The following is a 19,480-nucleotide window of genomic DNA, read 5'->3' on the forward strand; positions in this document are numbered from 1 at the left end:
TTTCATTATGTGCAAGTCACTGTATGTCAATTATACCTCAAGAAAGCTGTTTTAAAGAACTGATAACAATTATATGATGAAATTAAAATATCTGTAATATTTCTACAGGAACTCTTATCTTATGTGACCCCATTGCAATGTTCAAGCATGATGTATAAAATTCATGATTCACTTCTGAATCTAAGTGTTGCTTTGAGAATTTTGCTCTGCCTCAGAAGAGCAAAGTGTCTCCAAATTAAAACTAAGAGCCACAATGACTCAAGAAATGTTTTGTCATCTGGCATTACTGAAAACAGAACACAAAGTATGCAATGAGGCTGTTTATAATAATATAGCGATTTTGCTGAAATAAAGGAAAACAATAAATATTATTGAATAAATATACAATTTCTTAAAGTGCACCACTTCAAGCCCTTTGGGGGCTTCAACTCGTAGAATCCAACTCTGCCCAGTGGTCCACACCCCACTCCATCTCTGTTCCAGAAACACTGGTTCTTTGAAGAGGTCAAGGTCTTACACGTATCAGGGCCTTCACCTGTGCTGCTGCCTGGGCCTGGAACTCTACCGCAGGCCCTGCAGAGAAACCTCCTTCTCAACCTCTAGGTCTCAACGTGAACATCACAACACACACACACACGACCTCCCTGACCACCCAGAACTCAAGAGAATGAATACTCTTCCTTCGTGGCTCTCATCAAAATGCGGAGTTAGAGGTTTATTTCCCCACTGGCCCGTGTAGGCTCTGTCGGTTCCCAGATGTGCTCCCAAGCCTCCCACAGTGCTGGGATGCAGAAGGTGCTTTCCTGACATGCTGAAAGGACGGATCCATGTCCTATCTCTGGACTCTGTGACCTCATGAGAGGGGTGCCCTGATGGGGACGTTGTCTGTAAAGTACAGATATGCAGCAGGATGACCACTCCCTCACTTTCTTAGTTCTTTCTCCCCCAGTGAGAGGCACCCCCGACCTCTGGGGGCAGCCGCTCTGGATGAAGGCTGAGCTCCAGCGGGGGAAGCGGGCTCTCAGAGACCATGCCCTCACCCACAGAAACATCACAGAACCTTGGGTTTTGTCAAAGCAATGTGGCTGTGGATAACTATTTCAGTACAAGTTCTTGGAAAAACTCCAGGGGCTGGAGTGCTGGCAAAATGGGCCCATGCTGGGGGTTCCCCGGAGTGCCGAGATTCAGGTGCTCAAGCCTGGCCAGACTGTGAGCTCCTCCAGGGCAGACTCGGCCTGCACGCAGCACTGTACTGCCAGTGCCCAGCACAGAGCCAGCACTCAGCACGTGCACACCGACCCTCTGCGCTGGTGCAACCAAGAAATTCCATCTGAGAGCACTGGCTCTCTGCCAGGCACAGGTTAGTACTGTCCCCATTAATCTGTACAATAAGCCCACGAAGTCGGTGTTCTTATCCCCATTTTACAGACGTGGGAATTGAGGTTCAGGGAGAGGTAATTTGCCCAAAGTTGCACAGCCAGTGAGAGGCAGGGCCTCTCCAAGCAGAAGTCCTTAGGGATAGTCAAACAGTGGCCTGGAGTGACAACTGCTATTTTAAGGGCCAACAAATTAACATCCTCCCATTGGAGAAACCCTGTGACACCCCCTGCACCCCGCAAGCACCAGCTCCACCGTTCCCGGCCTGGGTGCCGCCTGGGCACTGGCCCTCAGCTCCTTTCACCACCCTAGCCTCTCATGGTTTGGGCTCCTCTCCACATTCCTGTTTCTCTTGCCTCTCTGATGGCTGTTCTTCCTCCTCCCACTTCCTAAAGGCAGGTGTTCCCCGTAGCTTCTCCTTGCTACCTTCTTCCTCTCTCTACACTCTCCCTCTAGGCCAGCCTGTCGACCCCTTGACCCCTCTTTGGAGGGGACTCTCACATCTGCACGCCCAGCTCAGACCTCTCCCAGCCCCTGGTTATTCCTCCCAGAAGGCTGCTCCTGCTCTGAGACCTTCAGTGGCTCCCAGGGGCCATCAGAGGAGGAACAAACTCCTCCCTGAGGCATTCCGGGCTCTGTTGTACCTATCTCCACTTCTCTCCCAATTCAGAGCCTTCACCCATGCCAGCACTGTGCTCTCTGCCTTTATTCTGCTGTCCCTTCAAGCAGGACCCCCCTCCCTCCCACCTCTGCCCCAGGTAGCTCTCACTGCCTGGTTTATGGCACATAGCCTCCCCCTGGAAGTCCTTCCAGACCCCTTCCCCAATCACAGGCGGCTCTCCCTCTTCAGTAGATTCCATGGAGAACCTGTCCCAGGCTGCCTTTGCAAGAGCTATTTCTGTGCTTGCTTTGACTCTCCTTCCACCCAGGGTCACACGGGGAGTTTGGTACTGGGAGTCAGGGAAAATGCCCAATCTATGACTATTAGTTTTGCCTCTTTGTGTAGAAGTCTCCTCAGCTGTAAAGTGAGGGGTGTGGAATTGGATCAGCATTTCCCTAATTCCCAAGTACCGTCATTTTTGCTTTATCCTTGTATCACCTGTACTATCATATACTTATATTGCTTACCTTACATATTTATCTACTTATTTTTTAAAATTTATTTTATTTTTGGCTGCACTGGGTCTTCGTTGCTGCGCGCAGGCTTTCCCTAGTTGCGGCGAGCAGGGGCTACTCTTTGTTGTGGTGCGCGGGCTTCTCATTGCGGTGGCTTCTCTTGTTCCGGAGCACGGGCTCCAGGCGCACGTGGGCTCAGTAGTTGTGGTTCGTGGGCTCTACAGCTCAGGCTCAGTAGTTGCGGCACACGGGCTTATCTGCTCCACGGCATGTGGAATCTTCCCAGACCAGGGCTCGAACCTGCGTCCCCTGCATTGGCAGGCAGATTTTTTTTTTCCATCTTTAAAATATAACATTTATTGCTTAGACGGTCTGATACAGAACAGCTTTTTTTCCTCATTTTGAACTTGTAAGTACTATACAACTGAACGCAAAGAGGAACGAAAAGTACCCAAACCGAACCTGTGATTCTGTGTTCATGTGGCATAAACCAGTTTTGTACATAATGTAGTGGAAGTTTTTAAGTTCCCTTTAGAAAAATATGAATTCTGCACGTTTATTATTGTTTCCTGCTTAACGCATGGGCTGAAATCACTAGGATCAACTTCCTTCTGGAGGGAAGAGAGGAACAGAGGGTGGAAAGAATGGTGAAACTTTCCGAAACCGGCATCCGACCGTCACATAGCTTCCCCAGGGCTGGTGGAAAAAATAGCCCTTTGGGTTCTTTGTTTTGTTTTCACAGCTGGGAGTTTCATGTAGTGATTGAATCTCAGCATCGTGTCCAGAAATCAAGAGAAAAACAAAAGAGAGAAATGTGCACCTCAAAAAACTTCTCAGAAGATCCATATATATATATATATTTGTAAAAGCCCTGAGAGGAGAAAAAGAATCAAACAAATGTATAGAAACAAATTAGCTGGACATGCAAACTAAGCTATGATTCACCCAGAGTTTAAACAAATCACAAATTTCAGTTTAATACTGGGGGAGGGGACAGAACAACAAACAAATGATACATCTCTCAACCTCACTAGTAAAATGTGGCAAAACCTTATCCACTAGGAGGGTGCAGATGAAGGCTAAATAAAGCTTTCAATCAATAGTGATTATTAAAAAAAAAAAAAAATAGTGATTACTGCGAGTGGCAGCCCCGGCTGTGCTGCGGCCTGGTTGGCAGGAGGATTCTTAAGCACTGCGCCACCAGGGAAGTGCCTATACACATACCTTTTGTTCGTTTGCTTTTACTTTTTATACAGCAGGTTCTTATTAGTTATCTATTTTAAACATATTAGTGTATATATGTCAACCCCAATCTCCCAGTTCATCCCACCCCAGCCCCCCAACTCTCCCCCCTTGATGCCCATATGTTTGTTCTCTACATCTGTGTCGCTATTTCTGCCTTGCACACCGGTTCATCTGTACCATTTTTCTAGATTCCACACATATACATTAATAAATGGTATTTGTTTTTCTCTTACTTCACTCTGTATGACAGTCTCTAGGTCCATCCATGTCTCTACAAATGACCCAATTTCGTTCCTTTTTATGGCTGAGTAATATTCCATTGTATATATGTATCACATCTTCTTTATCTATTTGTCTGTCGATGGGCATTTAGGTCGCTTCCATGACCTGGCTATTGTAAATAGTGCTGCAATGAACACTGGGGTGCATGTGTCTTTTTTTTTTTTTGGCTGCGTTGGGTCTTTGTTGCTGCACATGGGCTTTCTCTAGTTGTGGTGAGTGGGGGCTACTCTTCATTGCGGTGCGCAGGCTTCTCATTGCTGTGGCTTGTCTTGTTGCAGAGCACGGGCTCTAGGCGCACAGGCTTCAGTAGTTGTGGCACATGGGCTCAGTAGTTGTGGCTCACGGGCTCTAGAGCGCAGGCTCGGTAGTTGCGGTGCACAGGCTTAGTTGCTCCGTGGCATGTGGGATCTTCCCAGACCAGGGCTCGAACCCGTGTCCCCCTGCATTTGCAGGCAGATTCTTAACCACTGCACAACCAGGGAAGCCCCGCATGTGTCTTTTTGAATTATGGTTTTCTCTGGGTATGTGCCCAGTAGTAGGATTGCTGGGTCATATTGTAATTCTATTTTTAGTTTTTTGCTTCTTTTTTAGTTTTGGTTTTTTGGCTGTGAGGCATGTGGATCTTAGCTCCCCGACCAGGGATCGAACCCGCACCCCCTGCCTTCCAATGAAGGTGAAGTCTTAACCACTGGATCCAGGGAAGTCCCCATCTACTTTTTTTAACCTAAATAAAAATGAAACTTTACCTTGCCTTCTGTGACTCGAAAACCAATGTCACTTGCAATAAAGGTTGCAATACAGAAAAAGTGAACCATGAAAACAAACACATAGCTGATAAAGTAAGAAACGTCTGTGCACAGCCTCAAATCTTCCCATGCATAATTCGAGGAAACAATGTCCTAGAACATCAGAGGCTTGGTCAAACGTAAACAAATCTGGATGCTGGCTGAAGTGGTAAAGAGAGATTTTAATCAGTAGTAACTATTGCAATAGGGAAAAGAGACCAGCATGAACTGAACTCAACTTTAATTTGGACAGAAATAGCTGGGGATTTTAAAGTGAAAATGAAGAAGGGAGGGAGGCGCCTGGGGGCTCAGTAGTGTCAGAGGAATGAAAACTTACCAAAGGTCAAGTGTAAATGCAACTAGGCCAGTGGTGTCTGCTAGCTGGAATTACTGAAGTTAGAATTCTGCTTTCTCACAGAGACTGGGAGACAGAGGCTCTGTCCTCAGGTGTCCTCAGGTGTTGGCTGGAACAAACAGTAAAAATTTTTGGCAGCCTTCTCTCAGGCAGGCACTTTAAGGGGGGGCGGTGTTACAGTCATCTTAGGGAGGCAGCCTTGAGCTATTAGAAACTATGCTAGCGGTTGTTCAAGTCTTTACAGGCCAAGGCTGAGGTCTAGTTGAGAAGAGGGTTCAGAGGAGCCTGGCTTGAATTTCATAAAGGAGAGAATCTTTGTCAGCTTCTTCAGCTTAGATAAAAGTGAAAAGAACATAATGCATTGTCGTGTGATGAGACTATGAGCCAGGTGCATCAGGAGCTTATGAGGTAGATACTCTTAATGTTATCCCCATAAAAAGGTTGAGGAATCTAAGGCTCAGAAAGGTTAAATCACCTGCCCAAGGTCAGGCAGCCAGAGGTAGCAACTGGAACCTAGGTCTCACTGGTTCCAGAGTTCATAGGCCCATTCTATGCCTATAGGCTCTGACCACCCACAAATGCCCTTCCTGCCAGTGTCACTGGTCCAGACTATTGAGTCTGGATAAATGCGTGGTGCAGGGCAGTGGTTCTCAGCTCTGGCTGCTCAGTGGAATCACCTGGGGACCTTTAAAAGTACTGATGCTTGGGTTCCACCCCCAGAAGTGCTGGTGCAATTGGTCTGGGGTGCAGCCTGGACACTGGGATTTTTAGAAGCTCCCAGGTGATCCCTATGAACAGCCAGGTTTGAGATTTGGATAATCACTGTGTGCTAGAAGCCTTCACAGTGATCATCCCATGTGATCCTTGCAAGAGCCCTGTGAGGAAGGCAGGCAGGCAGGCAGGTGGCAATGACCGTGTCCTGATGATGAGGAAACAAGCTCAGAGAGGCTAAGGCTCATATAGTTAATAACATCTGGGGATGGAATCAAGTTTGTTGACCTCCAGCTCTGAGTTCTCTGCCAAAGGTTACTGCTCTTCAGAGGTCTAATTGAGAGGGAAAAAGCAATGTCTCCAAGAACAGAAATGAGCAGCTTACTTTCTCTTGCAAGTTAAAAGTCATTTCTCACCCCCACTGAACACGTGGAGGAAGGGATAGTACTTGCCTCAGCCACAGGACCCAAAACGAGGCCAAGGGATCCCAGACAGGTGAGCAGTGGCCAACCCTCCCTGGCAGTGTACCATCGGCAGAAGTCAAGGCTGGGCCGGAGCAAGAAGGCCTGCAGTTCTCTGATAGTGCTGCTTCCCACGCCCACGTTCCTGCAGTGGGTGGTGATCCTTGCTACCAGGCACCTGCTGGGAACTGGGCACAGCCGAAGGAAGTCAGGGACCCGTTACTGTGCCAGGCAGTGAGGGTCCTGCTGCAGTCTCCAGAACCGCTCTCCCACCCCACCCCCACGCCCACTGTGCCCACGAGCCTGGTCTGGAGGGGAGGGGGCACTGCCCACCTTTGGGAGACCTGGGGGACGTCGCTGCTCACATCTAACAGGCGTCACTCCCCACAACTGGGGGACGTCAAGTGTTCCCAGTTGTGGGCAGTTGAGAGAGCACCGTCCACAGCTGGGGCCAGCAAAGCACCACTGTACGTATCTGGAAGGGCTTAGGCTCACCTCAGCCTCGAAGATGCCCCGGGGGGCGCCAGCAGCTTCAGGAAATGGCCTCAGGAAATGCGACTCCAGCACGGTAGAGGGCCCCTACCCACTCCAAACCCCTCAAAAACGCAACAATCCGAGGCATGCCTCAGGGCGCATCCGGGACATAACCAGAGGGCGGCCACACCCCCAGGGAGAGGCCGGGTGGGGACAGCAGGGCGCTGCCCTCCCAGCCCAACCCCTCGGGGCAGGGTTCCCGCCGACGCTGCCCTCCAGGCAACCTGATCTTCGAGCCAGCCGGACCCACGGACCCGCGCAAGGGAAAAGGGACAGCCCCGGGGTGGCGGGGCGGCCGTCGGAAGGCGCCCTCCACTCCGAAGCCGTCTTCCAAGCCCCCCAACATGGCCCGGGGCGGCAGTCAGAACTGGAGTTCCGGGTACTCAGACTGCAGGCCGGAGGAACAGGCGACCGGGTGAGCCACGAGGTCGCGCCGGGCCGGGGCGTCGGGGGTCCGGGCCGCTAACCCACCGCAGTGCCCCAGCCAGTCAGCTCCAGGCGCCGCCGGAACCTCCGCGAAGGTTCTGGGCCTTTGTGGCGTCACTGTCTCCTTGCGGAACCTTCCGCCGGCGCCGAATAAAACCCGCCGCGGAGGAGCCGGCGGCTCGAGTGCGGCGGGTCTAGGAGAGGAGGGTATCCTGGCGCAGGCGGGAGGGAGCCCCGGGCGGCGGCGGCGGCGGCAGCGGCAGCGGCAGCGGCAGCAGCCGTGACCGTGACCCGCGGGCGGGCGGCGGGGGCGCGGGCCAGGGGCCCGGCTGGGGCGTCCGGGGCGCGCTGACCGTCCTGCCCGCCCCGCCCCGCAGAGAAAAGATGGTGAAGGAGACCCAGTACTATGACATCCTGGGGGTGAAGCCCAGCGCCTCCCCGGAGGAGATCAAGAAGGCCTATCGGAAGCTGGCGCTCAAGTACCACCCGGACAAGAACCCGGATGAGGGCGAGAAGGTGCGGGCCGGGCTCGCGCGGGGCCCGCCGTCAATTATTCAGCCCGGAGCTCGGGGGCTGTGAATTATTGAAGGCGGCGGGAACCCGAGCCGCGTTTGTTGGAGAGGCGGTCGCCAGGTGCCGCGCACCACGCCGCGGGGCCGGGCCGGGGCTGGGGGTGGTCCGAGGCGGAGGGGGCGCGGCGCGGTCAGTTGGAGGGCGCTTCGCCGAGCCCCAGCGTCGCCGGGCTGAGCATCTGGGCTGGTGCCGGGGCCCGAGGCGCCGGGACCCCTCGTGAGGCCCCGCGCAGCCCATTCATTCCTCCCTTCGCTCCACAAGGGCCCCTCCGGACGCCGGGGAGGGCCGGGACTGAAACGTGGGGGCCCAGTTCTCCTAGGGTTTGCGGGCATTCCTGTCGGAAAGGCAGCCAGCAAGCCGGGAAACTGAGGCACACGCGACCAGAAGAAGTTGTGTACTTGCTGGGGACGACCGGGGTTGAATTATTTTTGTGCTCATATTCCCTGTTGATGCATAAGCCCTAGAGGTGAGTTTCTTTAATCTGAGTTAGTACCTTGGACAAACCCGGTGTCCTTCTTGAGACTGGATTTGTTCTGTGTGCCTGTCTCCTGCCTGATCAAGGTTGTCAGACATTGAATAATCACCTTTTCTTTATTAAACAGGGACATGGAGATCTTTAACCTGACACATCATTTTATATGAACATTACAGGTTTCCTGTGACAAATGACCCGCAGTGGATCCTAAGTACCAATAATAATAGGCTGAAAAATGCTCTGTATCATAGAAGCCTAAATTAAACTTTTTCATCCAGTTCACAGGAAAAGAGTCAACCTGTTTTTTATGCCCAAGGAAGCTCATTACCCACCAGAATAGGTGATTAGAAAGATCAGGCATTGATCCTTGGGAAAGCTTGTTGGCCTTCCCACTCCTCCTTTGACTTCTTGCCATTTTCTTATAAAACTTGGGATATCCTGGATGGCTTTTGGGAGGTGGGGCTTTTGTGGTAGCTGATAGCAGTGACACCTGGGCCACTTTTGAAGCCATAGATTACCTGTCTAGCATTAGACTCGTGGAAACGCGTGTAGTATCAAAATACCTGTCTGTGTTAGCTTTTCCAAGCTGGAGAAACCTGCCTAAAGAAGGTTGGCTGGGTGGCAACAGTGATAGGATATTTATATTTAGCCACAGGTGCCGAGTGTCGCTGTCACAAGTTTAAAATGCTTTCCTGGAAGACCATTTGTCTGTTACTCGTGTTCTTTCTCATCTATATTTAGGTGGCTTACTGTAGCTTTTAAAGTCACTGGCTTTCTACGTGGTGTTGGTGATTCATAGATGTGCTCCCTAAATTCACTGTAGGCTGTTTCTATGAGTAGCCTTTAAGGAGAGCGCACCCAGGCTTCTAATTTCACGTTTCAGAGGCGGCACATGGGAAAGCCTTCTGACCCTGGTTCAGGTCAGATCTCTCCAAGAGTAAGTCATGGCTGTGTGCCATTGGAGTGAGTCTGCTCTTGGTGTTCTGAAGCTTTTTTTAAATTGGACTTAACCTGTACTACATTTCTGTAGGTGTTGCCCTGCATGTACCTGCCTGGGCAGAGGTGGTTGATTTGTTTTAAACTAATATTTATTTATAGCCAGATACTGAATTAGTGTCACTTAAGTGAGGCTCCTGAAGTGTCTGGCGGGTCCCTTTCAACTTAGAGGTGGGGGGTTCTGTGATGTTCCAGGAATACTTTTCCCTTCCCACCTTCCATGAAGGGGATAAAACCCTTTAATTTAGTTCTCAGCTAGAACTTCTTCCGACCTCTGACCATAGGCTGAACCACTGGTCTGGTCCTCATCCTCATTTAATTATGATTCCTTGTTTGCTACCTGTGTTCCGTAGAAACGAAAGGGTTTGAGGAGACTGGGGACACAATTTATAGAAACTGCTGTAAAGTTCCCTAGAGAGGATTCATTCATTCATTCACTCACCAGATACCTCCATTTTGGTCCTGCTGTGTGCTGGGCACACTGTGTAGGCCTTTTCTTTTTTGTGCAAGTTTGTGTGTAGTTCTTGTCCACTTTATCTATTCATAGGTGGAACCTTTTAATTTTTTTCCCCCAAGTTTGTCACTTTATTAATGTCTCTTCAAAAACAGACTGAGCCAGTCTGTTCCCCCTTGCTCCGGGGCAACTGAGAAGGCTATTAGGGTGTTGGTCTTTGTTTTGTGGCCTGTTGTCCTGTGTTGCTAAGCATTGGGCGGCCAGTGTTTGTTGTCAGGTGTTCTGTATGGAGTCTCTACTTTTCTGCAGCTGGTTTTCTGAAAGACACACGGGCAGCGGGTCAGTAAGCGAGTCCCTTTCAGGGGTCGTGATAGGGGGTATGTTCTTGGCTATTAACCCCAGCCAGCTTTTGAGATGAGTTTGGTCTTTTGGCCAATTTTACTGTAACTTTTTTTTTTTTTGCAGTACGCGGGCCTCTCACTGCTGTGGCCTCTCCCATTGCGGAGCACAGGCTCCGGACGCACAGGCTCAGCGGCCATGGCTCACGGGCCCAGCCGCTGCGCGGCATGTGGTATCTTCCCAGACTGGGGCACGAACCCGTGTCCCCTGCATCGGCAGGCGGACTCTCAACCACTGCGCCACCAGGGAAGCCCTACTGTAACTTTTAGTTTGAATAATAGATTTTTAAGTTAAAAAATCATAGAGCATAACAGGGCAGAAAATTTCAGAATATTGAGGAAAACCCACCAAGTACACATCACTCTAACTGCTGTCCCTGTGTTTCTTTCCAGGCTTTCTCCAGGGTGATTGTACATGGTCATCCTGGCACACAGGGTTTTTTTTTTTCCTCGCTACTGAATATTTTATAGTAAATACTTTCCCCAGTTGCTACATAGTCTCCAAAGCCATTTTTCCAGCTGCGTAATGATCTTATTAAAGGAACTGTGGCACATTATTACAGTCTGAAAGGTGAGCTGGTCAGAGTACTAGTCTCCAACTGTGAGATGGGTGAGGGTCAGGCAGGGACTGAATTAGACTCTGGAGTGCTGAGACCCCACCCCCACCCCCAGGGTAGTGGGAGTCCCGCCCCTTTGTGAGGTCTGGCCTCTGGTTGAATGCTCCAAGTGACAGGGCATTACTTTTCCTTTTTAGATCAATCATCCCGTTCTGCTAAGTGCAAAAGTCTTTCAATTATCCAGAGTGTTTCTAATGGACATTCTCTTGAAGCATGTTTACCTAGTACAGACAGGCCCAGAGACTCCCTGGGGGCAGCCTGGCCTGGTTGTTTTCTGATCTTCCTTACCGGGCACCTAATCCCTACACCTTATTTTCCTTCTGTGGAAAGGAGTGGTGGTGAACGATACCTACTTCTTTACAGAAATGGTGGGAGAATCAACGCACCAAAAGACCTAACTACCTTGAGTATGATTCTGATGTCTCTAAGACAGTTTTTTAAATTACCCAGTTGTTAGCTATTATTTATTAGGTATCATTTATTATTTATTAGTTACTCATTAGATCTCTATTGGGGATCTGTAGTACAAGAGAAAAACTAGTGTCTGTCAGTTTCCATATTTGTATATTCAAAGTACTTTTTTTTTCCTGTATGTTCTGTACTTTTTTTTTTCTTCCTAAACCATTCCCCTGGAGGGCGAAGACCCTATCTCACTTCTTCATTTCTCAATTCCCAGAATTGAGCCATTCATATAACAAGTATTTACCAGGTACCTTCTACAGGCCAGACAGTGTTCTAGGTTTGGGGATATGGCAGTGGACAAAGCTGACCTAACCACCTGTCCTCATGGAGCTGACACTGCAGTGGGGACACCATCCCAGCAGTAAGTGCTCTGGTATTGGGGAACAGCAAGGAGGCCAATGGCACACGAGCAGAATTGCGGGGAGCTGGAGGCAAAAGTGTCAGTTTGGGCTTGTAGACCAGAATAAGAACTGGCTTTTGCTCCAAGTGAGCCGGGCCCCTTGGAGGGCTTGGGGCAGAGGACTGACATGATTGGCTGGCAAGTTCTGGCTGCTGTGCAGAGAACAGACTGAAAGCTGAGGTGAAGGCGGAAGATGGGAGTCCAGTGAGGAGGTCACTGTGGCTATCCAGGCCAAGGAGGGTGTCCTCCGCCAGGGCGGGCGTGGTGGTGATAGTGGTGAGAAGGAATGGATTTTGGATATTTTATATGGTGTTTTGATTTTATGTTAAAAACTTCCATATATCTGCAGAAAAGGTGAGAGTCGTACAATGAACACCTGCCTTTCTTTCACCTACCTTCACTGATTATAAATAGGTCATCACATTTGCTTTCCCTATATTATTATTATTTGCTAAAGCTTTTGAGGGTAAGTTGCGTACATCATAACCTTTCAGCCCTAAATGTTTATCCTTGGGAAAACAACATCCTTGTACATTACCACAGTACATTTATCAAATTTAAGAAGTTTAACATTGAGAAAAACATTCCCATTTTTCTAGTTGTTCCAGTGTCCTTTGTAGCAATTTTTTCCCCAGTGCAAGATCCAGTCCAGGATCCAATCCAGGGTCACACACTGCATTTAGTTTTCCTGTCTTTTAGTTTTGCAGAATATACTTCAGTTTGGGTTTTCTGATTCTTTTCTCACAGTTGGATTCCAGGATACATTTTTGGCAGTCATGTGACACATGGGGTGTTCTGTCTTAGGGTACTGGAGATGGACATTTGAAGGTAGCACCAGAAGGATTTGTTGACAGATAAGATGTGAGGGAGAGGAAATGAGGTTTTGGAATTGCCAATAAGTGAGCTATGGGGGAGACTATGGGAGGGGCAGGACTTTGCGGGGGAGATCAGGACAGATTTGCTCACAGTGTCTGCAGCCTGCATGTGGATGGATGCTCACAGGATGTCTGTAGTTGCATTTTATGCTAGTAACCTAGGAAAGCAGCAGTCATGGGCTTTATCCAGTTGTAGGTTAAGCCCTGGCCTGGTCTCACTATATCTTAGCTCCATTCTACTTCTTCCTGTCTGGTGCAGCCTGAGGAGGGAGAAACTCCTCCTTACTGCTCTGTATCCTTATTCTCTGCAGTGGCCCTGCCTCTCATCCCTTAGTAATGTTTGCCCTATGTATTCCACTCTACAAAGGGATTAAATGGAAAAGTCAGGTTTCAGATAACATATAGACCTGCTAGTTTGGGGGGTTGGGTGTAGAATCCCTCTGTCATTGCATTTATATGGTGGGTTTGCTTCATGAACAACTCAAACCTTCTCTTTTTAATCTCTCTTTTTTTCTTTTGAAGTTTAAGCTCATATCCCAGGCATATGAAGTGCTTTCAGATCCAAAGAAAAGGGACATTTATGACCAGGGCGGCGAGCAGGCAATTAAGGAAGGAGGCTCAGGCAGCCCCAGCTTCTCTTCCCCCATGGACATCTTTGACATGTTCTTTGGTGGCGGAGGACGGATGGCTAGAGAGAGAAGAGGTAACTGCTTTGAAAGACGTTAAGCAAGTTTTATAGTTTCCAAATTGTACGTGTTGCTGGAATCAGGACAGATCATGCCTTAAAAGGGTGTAGTTGTCATGTTTGGGGATCATTAGCTTTAGTTCATCGCTTGTTTAGTCTACCTGGAATCTCTTAGTGCATTTAGCAATTAATTGCCTGACACCTTCCCAACACCACATATAAAGGAGCAAATGGGGAATTCCCTGGTGATCCAGGGGTTAGGACTGGGTGCTTTCACTGCTGGGGCCTGTGTTCAGTCCCTGGTCAGGGAACTAAGATCCTGCAAATGGTGTGCCCCGCCCCGCCCCCTCCCACTGCAAAAAAAAGGAGCAAATGGCGGTAAGGAGAAAGGAGGAAGTTCAAGTTCATCTTGCCCTTTTTCTCTTTTGTTGGGGTCAGGTTCCGTTTATGTTCCTAAGGGACATAAATGGCACCTCCTGTGGTTATTAGTGATACCTCTGCCGAGAGTGCTCTTCTCCCCTCCTGCACGCTTCCTCCCATGCCTCCTGACTTGGGCCAGGGCCCGCGGGCTCTATTTCTGGCTGGTGCTCTGCCATGTGCAGTGTGGCCTCATTTTCTTAGCCTGCTCAGGAGATTTTCTAGGTAACAAAATTTACCCCTTGATGTTTGAACATCTTTGTAAAAGAAACTACTTTGCCTGTCTCTTCAGAATGCATTAGGACTAGCAGCTTCATCCCCAGAGGTGAATTGAGAGACTTAGCTATTGGTGAAATGGCCCCAGGCCCCCGTTTTTGAGTTCTGGGTTTGTTCTTCCTAATTTTTCTATACCTCTTACCTCCTGCCAGGCTCTGGACTGTCACCTCTGTTACCAGTGGTCTCTAATAGCCCCCTTCCCCTGTCCTGCTTACGGTTGATCCTCTGCTTTGGACCTCAAAACCAGATAGATAATCAAGCTTATTAAAATCCTGGGTGAAATCAAGATAAGCTCTGCATTGAGGTTTAAGAAGGGTGGTTTGAGGTCAACAAGAGGCCCCTGGATAAATAAGGCTGTACTTGTTCTCACATTATAATTGACTTTGAGCTTTGAAAAGCTTGGCTGTCAATTCTGTGAATACAGTGTGCTGAAAATCACAAAGGGTTTATTAGGGAAAAATCCTTACCCTGTTTTCTGGGTATGTTGCCTGCTCATATAATTGACAGTGTGGATGTGATTAAAACCTTGGGTATCCTCTTGCCTAGCTCTCTCACTGTCTTGAGGTGAACAACTTCACGCCCTTAATTAAGTCATCTCTCAAAGTTGACAGCCAATAAACAAGGACAGCATCTCGGTGACTTCGAGAGCCCTATGGGCAGCAGAGAGGGACCTGATGCTGTGGGTCCTGACAGGCTGGTATGGTGCCAGAGCAGACAGACTCCCACCCTGAAGATGAAAGGCCCACTGTCCTGGATGCACAGACAAGATTTCCACAGATGAAAGAGTTCCCACTTGGCCACAAGACACAGAAGGGCTCAAAAATTAAAGGACGTTATGTTCAAGGAAGAGTTTCAGTTAAAGGTCCAGAGACTGACTTCGTGCATCATCTATGAGGAAAGGGCTCCTTTCATGGGGAGAACCTAGTTAACCAATCTCATTGGTTAACATTGCCTTGGGTTTCCTCATTGATCTCTCATTCTCAGATTTGTTTTAGCAAATAAAGATGAAAGTCTTTGACATCTATAAATGATTGAATAATTAGCTCATAGCTAGAAAGGGTATTAGTTCTCATACTGGCAAAGGGCCAGAGGATGGGCCAGGTGTAACAGAAGCAAGCATTGCTTCCCACAGGGAAGGGAATGAATGACACAGGCACAGTCTGAGACTTCATACCACTAAAGGTCATATGGGTAGTATTTAATACAGTATTGCTAATTGGTCTTTTTTTTCCCTCGGTAAGGCAAGAACGTTGTACATCAGTTGTCTGTAACTCTGGAAGATTTGTATAATGGAGTCACAAAGAAATTGGCGCTCCAGAAAAATGTAATTTGTGAGAAATGTGAAGGTAAGAATTAATTTCTGAATGAGTCTCATAGTTTTGGTCCCTTAGATCTGGAAACAATTCTTACTGTTTTACAATTCAGGGAAAAATAATTTATCTTTTTAAATGTGAAGGTCAGAGATTGCAAACAGGTAGCCTGAGGGCCAAATCCATTTCATTTGGCCCTGTACATTTTTTATTTGGACTGCACATTTATTTAATATGTTGACAATTATTTTAAAAATATAAAAATCAAGAATGGTTGACCCAACCTAGGTGTCGGCAGACTTTTGCTGTAAAGGGCCAGATGATAGGTATTTCTGGGCTTCGTGAGCCATGCTGTCCCTGTCGTAACTATTCAACTCTTATCGCAAAAGGAGCCATCGGGCTTCCCTGGTGGCGCAGTGGTTGAGAGTCCGCCTGCCGATGCAGGGGACATGGGTTCGTGCCCTGGTCCGGGAAGATCCCACATGCCACGGAGCGGCTGGGCCCGTGAGCCATGGCCGCTGAGCCTGCGCTCTGCAACGGGAGAGTCCACAACAGTAAGAGGCCCGCATACTGCAAAAAAAAAAAAAAAAAAAAAGGAGCCATAGACCGTAAACAAGCAGATGACATACCTGTCCTTCCAATAAAGCTTTATTTACAAAACCAGTCAGCTGGCCATAGTTTGCTGTCCTTGATTTAAGTGTAAATGTAATTAACGTAATTTTTAAAAATCTGATTTTTCAAGAAAAGTCAGATCTGGTGACTTGGTCACACATTGTCCCACAGAGAAGTGGCTGGGCTGGGTAGCCACCCTTGTGGACAGGGCTGTTTCCTCCAGTCTCCACTGGTCACACGTAGGCATGTGTGTTCTTCCACCCTGGGGTGGAAGAAAACACATTTGGTGAAGTTAAAGCAATGAATTTATCTTGGTATAGCCAAACGCACAAATGTTTGCGCTTACATGTTAACATCTGGATATTGTCTGCTTGGCTAGAATCATCCAGGCTCTTCCACATGGCTTTTCATGATTGTAAATAGTCAGAATTCAAGTCCCAGTGTCCAGTTTCATGGCTCATGATCCTTCTCTGGTGGCACCCAGCAGAGACGCTTCTAAGGGAAGAGCACAGCCTTGTTCCTGTCTCCCCACAGGCGTTGGTGGGAAGAAGGGATCTGTGGAGAAGTGCCCAGTGTGCAAGGGGCGAGGGATGCAGATTCACATCCAGCAGATCGGGCCGGGCATGGTGCAGCAGATCCAGACCGTGTGCATCGAGTGCAAGGGCCAGGGCGAGCGCATCAACCCCAAGGACCGCTGTGAAAGCTGCAGTGGTGCCAAGGTCATCCGAGAGAAGAAGATTATCGAGGTGCACGTGGAAAAAGGTGAGTCTGTGCAGCAGTAGCGCCCCACGCTGGTGGACGTGCATCTGAGGTGCTGATTGTGGGGCACAAGGGTTAGGTATCGGGCAAATGAGACACAGCACAACTGGTATTTAAATGCCGTTAGAGTGTGCCGTCAGTTCTTCCAATTCCCAGGGCATCTTCCATTGACCCTCCCTGGCTTTTTTTCCATCCATGTCACCTGCCAAAGTTTTCTTGTTTACAAAACTTCTTTGTAAGGTTTTCCAATGCCCTGGAAGTCACTTAACCTTGATTTTGGTTAACTGCCCTCTCTTGCCCTTCTCAAACTATTACTTTAGAGTCACTGGGAGTGTTATTCCTAATGGCTTTTGTCGCTCATTGGCCGTAAAAGCTTATCTAAGTCTTCATAGCTGTATGTCCCTTTTCTCCACACATTTCCCCTTGGTTGCAGCAGATTCTCCCAAATCCAGCACCTTCCTCCTGCTGTTCATTTTGCCTGGGGCCATCATTTTAGGGTCTTTTTCCCTCTTAGTTGTTCCCCCTGATCATTCTGTGGCTTCCTAATCCAGCAAATGTATTTAGGTGAGAGACCAAAGTACACAAATCAACACCCAAACCAGCACACACGTGGAGGGACTGAACACTGTGCCTGTGTGCACAGAGACTTAGTAGAAGGCCCCCAGAGCCCAGTGCTGCTTGTGCGTCAAGAAGCAGGTGGTGACCTTCTGCTCACAGTGCACTGTCAGCTGCGGCATCGCATGGCCAGGAGGGCGGGGAGTGCGCGGCGAACTTGCGATGTGGCGGCCTTGTTTCCCACTCTCCCTGCTGCACACTTGGCTGAGGAACCTCGTTATGCCGAGGAGAGTGAGGCCTCTTGGTCAGTGGTAATCCCAGCCCCAGGCCTGCACGAGGTTGGGAGGTTTGATGAATAAAGAACCCCCAAAGGGCTCTCTGTGAGCCTTCTTCAAAAGCTTTGTCGGAAGTACGGTTTTAAAGAGAAGTGGCTAATCAGAAAGGGATGATGTTTCATAGGTATGAAAGATGGGCAAAAGATACTGTTTCATGGAGAAGGAGATCAGGAGCCTGAGCTGGAGCCTGGTGATGTCATAATTGTGCTTGATCAGAAGGATCATAGTGTCTTTCAGAGACGAGGCCATGACTTGATCATGAAAATGAAAATTCAGCTTTCTGAAGCCCTTTGTGGCTTCAAGAAGATGATAAAAACACTGGATGATCGAGTCCTTATTATTACATCCAAATCAGGTAATGTTTCACATGTGTTTCGTTGTAGTTCTTCTGTATGTTTGGCATAATGATGCTGGCAGCTTGGCCTGGTTTCACATTCAAGGTTGACTTCTGTTGCACAAGTTAGTGTGACTTGATTTTCTCTAAATTTAAAGTCATCACTAGGGACTTTTGAGAATTTTATGAATTTCTTTTATAATCTCCATGAAAAAAATTCAGTTTTGGGGAAAGGGCCTCAAAACAGGAATCTTGGGGATCTAAACTTCTACCTGGAACCTTCCAATTTAACTTAAATTTTTTTAAAAATTAACTTTTTTTTTTTTTTTTTTTTGCGGTACGCGGGCCTCTCACTGTCGTGGCCTCTCCCGCTGCAGAGCACGGGCTCCGGACGCGCAGGCTCAATGGCCATGGCTCACGGGCCCAGCTGCTCCACGGCATGTGGGATCCTCCCAGACTGGGGCACGAACCCGTGTCCCCTGCATCGGCAGGCGGACTCTCAACCACTGCACCACCAGGGAAGCCCTAAAAATTAACTTTCGTATAATAATACACACCTGATAATAGGTGGTGTTTTTCTATCAAATGGTGATCTGTGCTGATTCATCCATGTTTCTCTAGCCTCTGTGTTGTCGATTACATACGAGAGACATTTTAAAATAGAATTTTCCTGAAAAAAAAAGACATCGCCTGCCAGCTTATCCTTGGCGGCTTCTAGAGAACCGCCCGTCTGCACACAGGCACAGGAGCTTGAGGGAGCTGCCTCTGGACCCAAAGGGTTCGCAAAGGCCTGAGAGCTCAGCCTACCAGCACGTGTGTAGATGCCAGGCTCCCAGCTCCCAGGAGGGCTAGCGTTCACTGCAGTTGAGTCCATGCCTGGAAGGGGCTGTGAGGAGGCCAGGCAAATTGGAGAAGGGAGAGAGGCCAGGCTGGGGCCCTCGACTTGAAGCTGCCTCCGAATAGCACTTCAGGTCAGTTGTCCATGTCAAAGAATGTCTGGACAGGTGCGGTGGTGGCTGAGCCACCCAGACATCCGTGACCCCATCACTGGCCATGAGCAGTGCCGCTCTGGTCCCCTCGCTGGCCACAGGGTTAGGGAGTGACTTCTCCTGTGGGTATCTGAGGCTTAGGCTACAGGGATAGGCTCAGAGCTGGGATGGGAGGTAACCAGCCAATAAGCCTGTCCGAGGGCAGTGTAATTAAGACCCTAAGTCCAGTAGAGTGAGCCACCTTGCCTCCCCAGCCTCCATCCAGGGCTTTCCTGCCTCTGTGTCCATTTCTCTCTTCCCCTTTCTGGCCTGTTCTCTTTCTCTGCCACTTTCCTCTTTGGCTTTTTCTGTTTCCTCTTTTCTGGGTATAAGTGAAATGGAATTATATATCCAAGTCTTGATCAGAGGTTTGTTTTGGGTTTTTTTGCTTTTGTTTTTTACTTTTTATTTGGAAACAATTTCAGACTAACAAAAAGTTGTAAAAAATAAAAACAGTATGAAGACCACGCATATATGATTTGCCTATTGTTAAAATTTTACCCTGTTTGATTTTTCATTTCTGTGTTTGTGTATAGGTATACTTAAGGATTGTGGAAAAGCACTGCAGTATAATGAAAATATGCATGAAAATTTAAAATACAGCACCTTCCTTTAGATTCCATTCTG

General features: G+C 48.5%; 1 protein-coding gene and 1 long non-coding RNA gene across 4 annotated transcripts in view; one reads left to right on the forward strand and one right to left on the reverse strand.

Annotated features, from left to right (window-relative positions):
- Positions 1 to 7,855, reverse strand: LOC149750153 (uncharacterized). Its single transcript, XR_016392027.1, has 3 exons — positions 6,828 to 7,855; positions 5,143 to 6,520; positions 1 to 4,966 (listed from the first exon to the last, which is right to left on the reverse strand). It is a non-coding gene; the product is annotated as an uncharacterized LOC149750153 (long non-coding RNA).
- Positions 7,088 to 19,480, forward strand: part of DNAJA4 (DnaJ heat shock protein family (Hsp40) member A4) — a 17,802-nt gene continuing 5,409 nt past the window's right edge. The window contains exons 1-6 of one of the 3 annotated variants that reach the window (XM_022580154.3): positions 7,088 to 7,281; positions 7,670 to 7,808; positions 13,065 to 13,245; positions 15,162 to 15,266; positions 16,377 to 16,604; positions 17,616 to 17,846. In XM_022580154.3, coding sequence (XP_022435862.1) covers positions 7,211 to 7,281; positions 7,670 to 7,808; positions 13,065 to 13,245; positions 15,162 to 15,266; positions 16,377 to 16,604; positions 17,616 to 17,846 — 955 coding nt within the window. In that variant the 5' untranslated portion in view covers positions 7,088 to 7,210. The other 2 variants (XM_022580155.3, XM_022580156.2) reach the window with 2 other exon arrangements.

This window comes from Delphinapterus leucas, chromosome 2 (assembly GCF_059928025.1).
Source record: "Delphinapterus leucas isolate spDelLeu-1000000601 "Yukka" chromosome 2, BTC_Dleu_Yukka2, whole genome shotgun sequence".
Classification (NCBI taxonomy): Eukaryota; Metazoa; Chordata; class Mammalia; order Artiodactyla; family Monodontidae; genus Delphinapterus; species Delphinapterus leucas.